Source organism: Eumetopias jubatus, unplaced genomic scaffold (assembly GCF_037043125.1).
Source record: "Eumetopias jubatus isolate StellerSeaLion01/CBP00866 unplaced genomic scaffold, mEumJub1_p1.0 scaffold_3, whole genome shotgun sequence".
NCBI classification, from domain to species: domain Eukaryota; kingdom Metazoa; phylum Chordata; class Mammalia; order Carnivora; family Otariidae; genus Eumetopias; species Eumetopias jubatus.
In genome coordinates this window covers 122,804,277-122,816,489 of record NW_028274809.1, presented here as the reverse complement: position 1 = coordinate 122,816,489, position 12,213 = coordinate 122,804,277, and the positions used below count along the sequence as shown (strand labels likewise).

Sequence of the window (12,213 nt, the reverse complement as noted above, 5' to 3'; positions counted from 1 at the left end):
CAATGTTCCTTCTGGACTCATCGGTCAATTGAAGCATTTTCAACTGCCCTTATTTCCAGGAGGGCTGGTGGGGAGGGCTCTATGGACGTTAACGATGGAGAATGAGCAACCAAGTACCAGAGGCCATGGAAAATCATGTTGTGGTAGATTTGGAAATTTCTAGACCAAGTCCTGAGCCTAATTGTGAGATATGGGCCTTTCTTTCTCTCTCTCTCTCTTTTTTTTTTCTTCCGTCCTCTTGTTTGTCTGTGAATTTGAGCTATCCTCCTCCTTCCTGGTTATCACCCTAACTCACTACAGGCTGATGGAGATCCCTAGGAGTGCTTGGAATGTCTTCATCCAGGCTACTCAAGAGGCGAATACTCTAAACGTCCTGTGAGCTTCCATCCTAATGAGACAAACCTGCCTGGAGAGACTGCTGTGGGGAATGACATAGGTTTCTAGACAATGAGTTCCCTGAGGACAGTGTCTGGATTATTCCTTTTTAAGCTCCTGGTGCCTAGCAGAGTGCCTGGATCATGTGTTTGCTCAATGAATGAGTAGTAACATTTCCTATCAGGTGATGCATTATTATTTACAAAGTGATTTGTTTCCCATGCATTAACTCATCCTTGCAACTGCTCCTACCTTACCCCTGGAAGGTAGGCAAGACTGTTTTACAGATGAGGTCACAAAGCTGTAGGTTGGTTTTCAGACTCTAAATCCGTTGGCATTCTCATACAGGTGTCTAATTTAGACTGCCCTTGCTAAAATATTCTGCCAAAGCCCTGAGAGATCTGAATATGGATTCAGATAGACATTGGTGGTTTCTGCATTTTGTTCCTAAATTTGGAATAGACGTATTCTTCATCTAAGTCTAGTCTCACCCATAGTATGATTTTGTGCTATTTGCTAATCACTGTGGGTGTGTAGGTTTTTTATTACATTTTGAATTAAATAGAATTTAGGGACTAGCCTGGTAAACTGGTGAATCCCCATGTAGTTTGTAGCAGCTATTTCCTGATATAGATTTGGCATGATATACTATTGTACCTAACACAGTTTTTGGTAATTTCAATTAACTAGATTGTAGCTTTATGGCCCTAGGTCTTCAAGAAACACATGTTCAAACATTCTGCCTGCTTAATGAGATCCTTGTTCCTGTTGAACTTCTACAACCTTATTGGAAATCAATGATTGCTTCTGATCTTCCAAATGTAATGTTGAAAAGACCTATTTGAAATCACTGTATAAAATGCTTTGAGATTGCAGGATGTGGAGAGCGTGCTGTCATTAAAATGAATGATTCTGCTTGGAAGTAAACCGTATTTTCAGTCTGTATGTGTATTGTGCATGAGGGAATTTCTCTGTCCAGAATTATTTTCTCCAAATAATTCGCACGCTCACAGCACTCCGGGTAGCGGGTATCACCTAACTCCTGGGCTGCAGCTTGGCTAAAGCGAGCAGTTCTTTCCTAGCAACTGTTGCTAAGAGGGGCGTGGCTAGGGAGTCCAGCGAGGACGCGTTAGGTCGCCCCCCCCCCCACGGCGTAGACTACACTTCCCATGATGCTCGAGGGTGGTCTCCGTAGTGACGCACCGGTGTCCGCGGAGGGGAGAGGGAAGGCGGGGGCGGTGGCGGCGGCTGCGAGGAGGGGCAGTGTTCTCTCCGTGTCCCCGACTTGCGCTCAGGAAGCAGCCGCCGTCGCCGCCATGTTGGCTTGAGAGGCGATGACAGGAGGCGGCTGCGGCGTTTGGGACTGAAAAGTGGAGGAGGAAGAGAGACAAAGCTCCGAGAGGAAACCATTCCCGGGCTGAGGAGAGGGAGGACCCGGCCTCTTCCGGGGACCAGCCGAAGTCGGCGTCGAAGGGGAGGGGAAGGTGGCGACGCGGGGAGGCGGAGGCAGGAGAGGAGCGCCGAGAAGCCGGAGACGATGCGCCCCGAGACCCGCCGCTGCCCGGAGGCGCCCGCGGCCTGAGCCCCGAGGGGCCGTGGGGTCTCCCGCCCGACCTGAGCGCCCCGCGCCCCCCGCTCGCCGCCCCGGGCTTTCGCTTCGGCTCCCAACTAGTTAAATGCCCTTGAGCGCGGGTTTCCGCGGCCCGGCCGCCAGCCCCGGCAGCGCGAGTTGAGCTGTTTGCCCCGCGCCGTCCGCCGGCGCCGGCCCCAGCGCGGCCGCCACTCACTGCTCACGCGTCCATGTGTAGCCACATAGTTATCTATGTACATCCACGCCGGGGCATTTTCTTCCTGCTTAATGAGGACTTGACTCGGGAGCAAGTGTGAATCACTGCCGGGCTGGGAAAGGAGGAAGGCGATTTAACCCCCTCCCACCCCGCTCCATGTCCGTGTGTCACTCGGCTCGGTCTACCTGGCGCGGCCGGTCCTGGGGCTGCTGCTGCCGCCGCTGCCGCTGACGACGACGGGGGCTGCTGCTGCTGCCATCCCGGGAGTTCTCTCCGGCACCGGCCACACAGCTCCTGGGGTTGTTCTCTTCGCTCAGAACCTCGGCCAGCCCGGCACTTTGGCTCCGAAATAACTTATTTTTTGGAAAGCACATCACGAACCAGTCAAGATCGTTAAGGCTGATTGCTGTACCTTGAAAACTTTTGCTCTTTTTTGTTTGTTGTATTTTTTTTCCCCGGTAAACATCTGGGTGTATATCAAACGGCAAGATGTCCAGTAATGTTCCGGCAGATATGGTAAGTGAAGGATGAATTATGACATTCTTTGATTTAATTGTGGTTTCCAATCTTATTTAATCAGGATGCAGGCGTGGGGTGACGGTTTGCAGGGGACTGTTCAAAAGCCACGGTGCTGGGAGATTTGGAGAAGTTGGAGGTTCTCGTTCCCCCTCTTAGGAAGTACCTCTTTTAATATGGCTTTTCTCATTCGGTTGTGTTTTCTAAATCATTAAAGACAGTGGAGAAGTAGGGAAAATGTGGCAGTGTAGCTCGAAGTGGAGAAAATATCTCCCTCTTTGCCAGAAACCTTTGAACATTTGTATCTTAAAGCTTCTGAAAACGTCAGTGAAAGTAGGCAGAGCTGAGGACGGGTGTCCCTACTACATACAGAGGTAGACAGGGAAACCGGAATCTTGTTCTTTGATACGAAATCGTTAATGCAGTAGATACAGACTTGGTGTTTTCAAGAGAAGGGACGTGTATGTCTTCAAGAAAAAGTCTCCTAGAATTTGCCGTGAGCTTTTCGAAATGTCTGGGTGAACAACTATGGCAACAGAAATATTAAGATGTTTTGGAATTTTCACAAATCTAGACCTACCGTATATTGGTACTACTTGTGAATTTCCAGGACTTTTTGTACCAGATATTTAGTACTACATCATTGGACTTTTAAAAGCTAATAAAACACAGTATTGAGCCTTGATCTTTGAATGTTGAGATCTTGAAACAAAAAGTACTCTTGTTTATTGATGCTTTTCTTTCTGTTTTTAAAGGTTAATGTTTGTTAATGTGAGTCTGTTGACTAACAGGAATCCTGTAGGCTTACAGTGCCGGGAGGTGGTGGGTTTGTGTGAGTTGAAATTACACTTTGCAGTCCTAGGGACAAACATAATGCAATTAACAGGAAGATTAAAGATCTTGTTTATGAAAGAATTGAAGTTAGCATAACATTAGGATTTGAGTGTTCGTGTATTCCAGTGAAGAAACAAAATTGAACTTTGCTGATTAAATTTTAAAAATGTCAGATGTTTCTGTAGGAGCGAACCTCACAGACTTAAAAGACAAACCTAAATAGCTGTAAATGGCATATTTTGACCTTGGTTTAAAGCCATTTTGCTTATGTTTGATTTGCCATTTGATGTACTGTTTTAATGTATAGGAACCACAATGTTCAGTCTGTTGTGTGGCCACACAGCAACTTAAACTCTCCTTCCTGGGTCTTAAAACTCTTGCATTGTCCCTTTAGTTTTCCTTTCTCTCCTGGTGTGCACACGGGATAATAGTCTCCTACCCGTTTAAGGATAAGCTGGACATGGTTTCCTCTACCCTACTCTTGAAGTTGCCTGGAAAGGTGTCTGGACTGAGTTGGAAAATGCTATTTCCCGTCTGATGAGTATTTTTTTGGGCTCATCGCTTCCAGCAAAGATTTGTTCTCCAAAGTCTCCATTTTTTATCGTCATGCACGGTGCAAGATATGTTCACTCTATTCTGTCACAGAAATTGTAATGAAATAGATTTGTGTCCTTAAAACAGTGCCACTACTTTCTTTAGGCCCAGTGTTGAAGTAAAGCTGGAATGTGCGTAGCATCAGTTACAAATTGAAATGATTTGGGGAATACCATTTCCAAGTCAAAAGAAGGTTTTGGAAGCTAATGTTCGGATTGGGGAAACGGGAAGTAGTGGCAAGGTTTTATTAAGAGGTGCAATTAAAAAATACAACTATTTCTGTTTTAGACTGTATTTTAAGGCCTTGATTCGGTGGTGCTTTGAGATCCCTTGATTAAAGGTGATATGCAAGGGCAAAGCAGTATTATGTAATAAACATATAATGCCCTGATGATGCTGTTTCAGAGTATGTCTAATCTACAGCTCAGATTAGATTGTTCTGAGTATTTTTTATGTTTCATTTTCTAACTGCTCAACTTCTTGGAAGTCTTGAGGTTTTTTTTCCAATGTCACAACCTCTTAAACCTTCATTTGCTATTACTTATATTGCATTTTTGCTTAAAAAGTGCCTTTATTTGGTAAGTGCCTACAATTCTCAACTTTTTGAAATATAACATGATAAATACGGTTAGAAGTTGTTGATTAAATGCTTTGTATTTGTTAAACTCTTCATATTAATAATTGACAGTTTGCATTTACACTAATGACTTAAAGTGAGAACAGTTTCACCACTTTGAATCTTGAACAACCTTAGCTTCCCTACCCCCCATCTCCTTCCACAAGCTGACATTTCTTTTGCAACAAAACTCCTAATTGATTAGGATATGTACTCTCCTAAGTATGAATACATACATTTTTGCAAGGTGTAGTAAAATGTTTAAGTTTCTTAGTGGTGTCAGCTAGTCTGTGCTATGTAGAAACAAATGTTACCCTCTTTTACATGTTAATGGTGCTTGGCCTTGTATAGGAAAATCATAGTTGGGAGATAAGGTGGGGCAGTGAAATTATAAACTCTGTCATTTTTTCATTAGAGATAATTCATTGTTGAGCTACAGTAATTGCAGATCAGTTGATGTTTTTGGTAAAGTCTTCATATAGCAATGATTGTGACTGACTTTAAAACCGATTTTTTGGCATCTTTTTTTGTTTTGTAAATATAACTCACATTTCAAATTTATTTCTAAACATTTAGTAAATTTTTGTGTTTACCATAAGGAATCTCTTTTTATAATCTGAATTTAGTAAGTTGATCTTTTTGGAGGGGGAGTGGCACCCCTAGTGAATGGATTTGCTGTACTCTTTAAAAAAATTTACAGTTGGTACTTTAGCAATTAACATTCTGTAAATATGTCCTTTATATAAGTGTATTTACATAAAATATTCGTTTTCTTTTGCTAAAAGGGATTGCGTTTGAACTAAGAGATATACTAACATTCCAGTGTAATAACTTACTTGTGGGAAAAAAACCCTAAAAATATCTGAACAGAATATCATTGTAATACATTGTATTGAAATGATTCATTTCCTTTTTTTTTTTCCCCCAGCCCAAATCATAATTCATGATGGGGCAGTATTCATTGTTGATAATTGTAGGATGAATTATGTTAATGACTGTAGGTTTTCTGAAAGAAAATGTTTACTCTTTCTGTTAATCTTAAGGCCTAAGGCTGGATAGATAAGGTGGTGATTTTGTTTTCTGGACTGGGAAAATTATCAAGAAATAAATTATTTATATGAGTATTATAGAAAACATTTGAGCTACTGTTTAGAGCTTTGGACTAAAATTATATTTTATGATATCTATAAAATTGAAAGACCTACCTAGGAAAGAAATTGACAGTGTGAGAAAAATAGCAAAGCGATTTTGGTATTTGAAACATTTTATCTTTTTAAGCTATCAATATAGAAATTGTAATAGATATAATAATTTTTAGTCTGGGGTTAAATAAGATATGGATAATTTGAGTTTTTTCAGTGCTTAATGATTATTTTTATTGCAATGTTAGATCTCTTTTATTTGTGGAGAAATATGGGAGCCCTCTGGTGGACAGGAAATTAGTAAAACGAATTTCCTTTCAAAGTGAACTTTTATCACTTTTCCAAGTTAAAGTAAAATGACAGATGTAGTGTATATCAGGGGAAGATGTCATGCTAGAAAAAGGTACAGACAAAAGAAAATTTTTAACTTTGAAGAAAGAGTATATTAAGATCTAGTGTCCCAAATGCTCTCTTTACTTACAGCTTCTTTTAATTTTTCTTTATTTTGCTGGAGCTCTTATTTCAAGTATAAGTGGGGAAGTTTTATGAAGCTAAAGTGTAGATAAGTACGTTTACATATGTAAGTATGTAACAACAAACGGTTTAATAAATAATGTATCTCAAATGGCATGTTCTTCTAAATTGTTTTTATTTGAATATGTCTGACATTTGGTGTTCTGAATTAGACATTTTTCATTAAGAAAGCAAAAGACGGGGGCGCCTGGGTGGCTCAGTCGTTCAACATCTGCCTTCGGATCAGGTCATGATTCCAGGGTTTTGGGATCGAACCCCACATCAGGCTCCCTGCTCAGAGGGAAGCCTGCTTCTTCCTCTCCCCCTGCTGCTCCCCTTGTTTGTGCTCTCTCTCTACATCAAATAAATAAATAAAATCTTAAAAAAAATTTAAAATTAAAACAAAACAAACAAACAAAAAACAAAAGATAATTTACCTCAGCTTTGAATGCCTTTTCCTATGTGGCTCTAAATCCTACTCCAACTCATGTCCCTCTCCTGTGAAAACCGCTTTTAGTTCATTTCTAGCCCTCAAGTGTGAACCATTTTCTGTCAGTGTGTTTGAGATTCTTCTTATACAGTTTCAAATTTATATGGATATGTGTCTTATATTACATCTCCCATGATTTTTAAAACACATTTAAAAGCCAGTGAGTGATTTTCTTGACTCATAGAGCACTATTACTCATAGAAAAGTAAATGTTGTTCCATACTACTACTACTGATTATGGTGTTAAATATGAAGTATATGATGTCTGCTTCTGTTACTACTTTGAATATCAAAAATGTATTTTTAATATTAAGGCTAGAAATTCTTTTAAATTGGTGATTGGTTAATGATGGCTCTAATTTTCTTAATATGGAACAGTAAATATGTTGTAGGAAACTGAAGTATATGCTTCTTAAATATATTCTTTAAGAATTCCTCTCATTCTGGGGGAAAAACCTGAAAGTGACTGTAGAATTCATGGTAACTGGAATCCCTGAGGAATATCATTCTGAAACAGTAAATTTTCTGAATACATGAAGGTTATTTTGGAAATACCCCAATCTAACAAGTTGGACTACTCTCCTATTTACTTCAGTGTGATATACTGCACATAATTTAACTTCTTTTTGATGACCTAGAGCCATAATTTGAATAATATTGATTCAGTTCAATGTATGTTCTTCATTGAGTACTTCTCTGTGTAACATGTCATTATTCTATAAGCTACAACTTCAAACCCTGAGCATCTAATATAGATTGTGAAGCTTTATGCCCCTTCACTAGGTCAGTAATTTACAAAGTGACATGAGGCAAGTCAGTTGAGATGTGAGAATAAAAATATTAGAATTTCTGTTTATTTATTTTATGCTCCAAAAAGTGGGAGCTTTCGTATTAATATATGGATTGGCTCTGAGGCTTTTCTAGGTCCACATTCAGATGGTTACAATGAGTATGGTTTGCTGAGGGAACTTGTGGGCGTTCTGTAATGTGGAGGCCAACAGCAGGTTGACTTTCTCAAAGTTTTTGTAGTTTTTCTGTTACAGTATATTATATAGTTACTTTAAAAAATGCTTTTTAAAAGAATCTATGATACTTTGAATTGAGAAGGGGAGCAGAGGTTCACTGTCAGTATTTAAGAGTTGTAAAAAAAAAAAAGAGTTGCAGAACTCAAAGCGGAATTACACATTTTTATTTCTCAAAAGAGGAATATTATAGCTGCTGATATTTTCCATGATGACAAGAAGTTATCAGTATTATGCTACCTAGCAGATATTTTTGAGAAAACAAACACTAAGTTGTCTCTACAAGGCAAAATTGACATTTTAATCAATAAGTGAGAAAGTGTCTGCTTTTCAGAAGAAACTAATGTTATGGAGAGAACATTTTAAAAACATGTTTAGACATTTCCAGTCTGTTGAAAAATCTTACAGAGAATTTCAGTGGACTTTGGACCCATTTGTTAGAAACCTAAAAACACATTCTACTGAGCTTGCAAAAATATCTGACTGACATCAGGAAAAATAAAATTTTCATAACACTGACATCTGGTAGCTGACTTTTAACAAACACTTGTGCATATTTGGTGATAGAATAGAAAAGTGATACGATTTAGTAAACCAGTAAGTGACATAGTCTTCTATAAAGATCTGTGCATCTTTGTGAACTAAGTTTTTCAGTTATGACTTAACAATAGTTCTTAAAATGTCAAAATACATTGAACTTCACAAATTAGGAAAGCAAAATTAAAAAAAATAGACATATTGAATAACAGTGCTCTCACTTAAAATGTTAATAGTAATAGCATTTTTAGTGATTGCAAGACTAAAACAAATTAATATTTAACATAGTTAATAGTTAAAATTAAAACAATATTGTAATCTTTTGTGTTTTAGTATTTGTTTTACAATATACATAAAATATTTACAAATGAATATGCATATATTGGAGGTATATGCTCAAGTATTTTATAGTTTGGACATTCAATCAGAAAAATTTAGGAGTGTTTGGGTGGCTCAGTCAGTTAAGTGTCCCACTCTTGATTTCAGCTCAGGTCATAATCTCAGGGTCCTCAGATCAAAACCTGTGTGGAGCTCTCCACTCAGCCAGGTGTCTACTTGAGAGTCTCTCTTTCCCTCTCCCTCTCCCTTGCTCCCCCACCCCCGCACGTGTGCTTCTCTCTCTCTAAAATAAACAATTAAATCTTTAAAAAAATAAAAAAAATGTAAAAGTCACTGTATAAGACGACTTCAGATTTCTGAGCATTTTAAGTTCCTGTGCTTGATGCTTAGTTTTAATGTTTCCTGCTTTGTTGAACAGTTACATTTTTCTGTGGTCAGTATGCCTACCTATCCCTCTCTAGCTATTTACAGTTGCTAATTCTAATTTGCTGTGGGTGTGGAAACCAGATTTTTAAAGTTTATTGAAGTATGTTAAAAATATCAGATGGTGTCCGAATAGGATTTTCAGGAGTTGCCCTATAGTAAAGTTCATCATCTTTGTTTCGTGGACTTCATCATGTCTGTTTTGGCTGCTTAGAGTTCTTTTTCCCTGAAGGCCTTATTTTCTGGCCCTTAACTGTGTTTTGCACAGAGGCAGATTTTTGATAGTGAAGAACTAGGTAGATGACTTAAAAAATAAAATTACACATATAGCTTTATTTTGAGTGCATAGGAGAGAGAAGGTAATATTTGTTGTGCACTTGCTATACCAGGCAGCTGCTTGGCATTTTCCATGGTAATATTTTATTTAATCCTCACAGTGACCCTGGATAAATTTAGTTGGTATATAGGTAAAGAAGCTGCTACTACCTACCAGAAAGGAGACCATCAGGAATGCATCTGTAGTGAAACAAATTAGGTTATTGACTTGCTCTAGCAAGGAAGAGCACATGCCTGAGGAACCATGCCTAGCCTCAGTAACAGGAAATGCGAGAAGTTTGGGGTAGGGTTTGGGTTGTGCTGAATGATTCTGATGAGAAACCAGAAGTGGAGACTAGCTCGGAATTGTATACTACGGGCCATGAAGTGGAGTTTAGTAATTGGATCTGTCAGCAGTCTTTGTTTAGGAGGCAGGAGAAGTGAAGGGGACTGGGGCAGATGTTAGTCATTTTGGAACTCTGGTGTGGCCGTGGGAGAAATTTTGTTGCCTATTGGTCTTCTGTTGGCCTTGTCTGTGTCTTTTAGAGACATCACAGTGTGATTATCAGCACAGCTGAGTTTTACTTTCTCACAGTCTAAGTTCAGAGAGGTTAAGGAGGTCATAGAGCTAGTAAAAGGTAGAGCCAGGATAGGAATTTGGTAGTGATAAACATGCTAAGCCCTTTCCCCCTACCATACCTGAGCAAACATTGCTAAATCCCTGAGGCAGAATACCTTAGATTCCTTACCAACCCCTTGCTCCAGACATTCACCACTGATTGGTCTGAGCTAGGATGGCAGAGATGACACCTGTTTTATATATCTTTGCAAAATACTATGTAACCTCTGGGTTGGAATGATTTTAATTAGCATGGATTATCTTACTAATTGCTAGAATTAAAGGGAATTTTCTTTAAACTTGTTGGAACTTTGTGTATATACAATATAATACAGTACAATAGAATTTTTTCCTGTAAACTTATTATTTGAATGTAGAAACTATTATTGCTTTATATATATATATAACATGGATTTTTAATGGATTCAGTGCTTTCAGAGTATTTTGTTTTTGTTTTTATACTTTAGCTACTTATGTATGGTGCAGATTTTCTATTGGTTGATTCAAATCCAGTAGCATTTTTTATCGTCTAAATAAAATATATATGTGGACAACTTTCTATGACTAGGTTTTGAGAAGAAAATGTTCTTTCTGCTGATGAAAATTGTCTAAGTTAGGCATTATATCTTTTGTTTATGAACATAAATTAAGATGGCAATTCATTGTGTCTAGACAAAATGTTCTCATGATATATGTTCAATTTTCTTTACTTTCATATAAAATTGGTGTCTTTGCCTTAGAAATATTCCTGCTTTTGTATGCTCCTTTTTTCATTTAGTTGTATATCATGAACAGCTATCCATACAAATAAGTATAGAACCATATTATAATTTTGAACTGATTCTGATAGATGTACATAAATTGTTTAGCTAATTCCATACCCATGGGCATTTAAAAGCTATTATAAGCAATGACATAATGAATATTTAAAAACATATTTCTGTGCCTTGCCTGATTTTTTTTTTTTTTTTAAGATTTATTTATTTATTTGAGAGGAAGGGAGGGAGAGTGTTTGAGCTTGTGCCCAGCTTGCGGGGAGGGGCAGAGGGAGAGAATCCCAAGCAGACTCCCCACTGAGCATGGAGCCACGGAGCAGGCAGTTCTGGCAGTTCCGCTGGATCTTGCAACCCTGAGATCATGACCTGAGCAAAAATCAAGAGTCCAACACTTAACCGACTGAGCCACCCAGGCACCCCTGTCTGATTATTTTCTTAGGATAAAATTCTTAGGAATGTAGTTGCTCTTTGTTGGATATGTGTTAAAATTTGGGGATAATGTCATATGAACTACTTTAAAGCATCCTTGAATTTCTGGATAACCTTAACTTGTTTTTTATGCATTATCCTGTTAATATGCTGCATTATACTTCATTTACAATGTTTGCATTTTTGTTCATGAAAAAGATTGACTAGTAAAGATTTAGTTATCAAGCTTATGATTCTTCATAAAATGGGCTGGGAAATGTTTTTTATTCTTTGGAATAAAAGATTGTGAAGATTAATTTTATTTCATCCATAAATGGAAGAATTCACTGGTGAAGCCATCTGAAGTTTTCTTGTGGGGATTGCTGAAACTATTTCTTATATACATATATATAGGACTATTCACATTTTCTATTTTGTGTCAATTTTGACAAGTTTTGCTTTTCAAGAGATTTGTCCATTTTATCTAAATTTTCCAATTTGGTTTATAATTCTACACGCTATCTTTTTATTCACTTATTTTGATGTTCATAGTATCTAGTGATACCTGCTTTTTAAATCTGCTTACTGGTAATTTGTGCTTCCTCTTTATCTTGATCGGTTTTCAGAGAGCCAATTTCAGATTAAAAATATTCTTTATTTTCTAATTGGTTCTACTTTTAGCTTTATTTCTTTCCTTCTAGTTCTTTTTTTAAATTTAATTCACTGTTCTTTTTCAGGTTTCTTGAGATGGATACTCAAATCATTATCAGTCTTCTTTTTTTAATGTATGCATTTAAGTCTATGAAATTTCCCTGTAAATGCAACTTTAGCTGGATCTCACAAGTTTGATATGTCATATTTTTATTTATCACTCAATTCAAAATATTTTAGAATTTCCTCTCTGGTT

General features: G+C 37.9%; 1 protein-coding gene and 1 pseudogene across 1 annotated transcript in view; one reads left to right on the top strand and one right to left on the bottom strand.

Moving 5' to 3' along the window:
- Positions 1–1,453: 1,453 nt before the first annotated feature.
- Positions 1,454–2,536, bottom strand: LOC114210909 (uncharacterized; annotated as a pseudogene).
- Positions 1,591–12,213, top strand: part of UBL3 (ubiquitin like 3) — a 68,527-nt gene continuing 57,904 nt past the window's right edge. Inside the window, exon 1 of the mRNA XM_028105372.2 lies at positions 1,591–2,678. Coding sequence (XP_027961173.1) covers positions 2,652–2,678 — 27 coding nt within the window. The 5' untranslated portion in view covers positions 1,591–2,651. The remainder of the gene's footprint in view (positions 2,679–12,213) is intronic.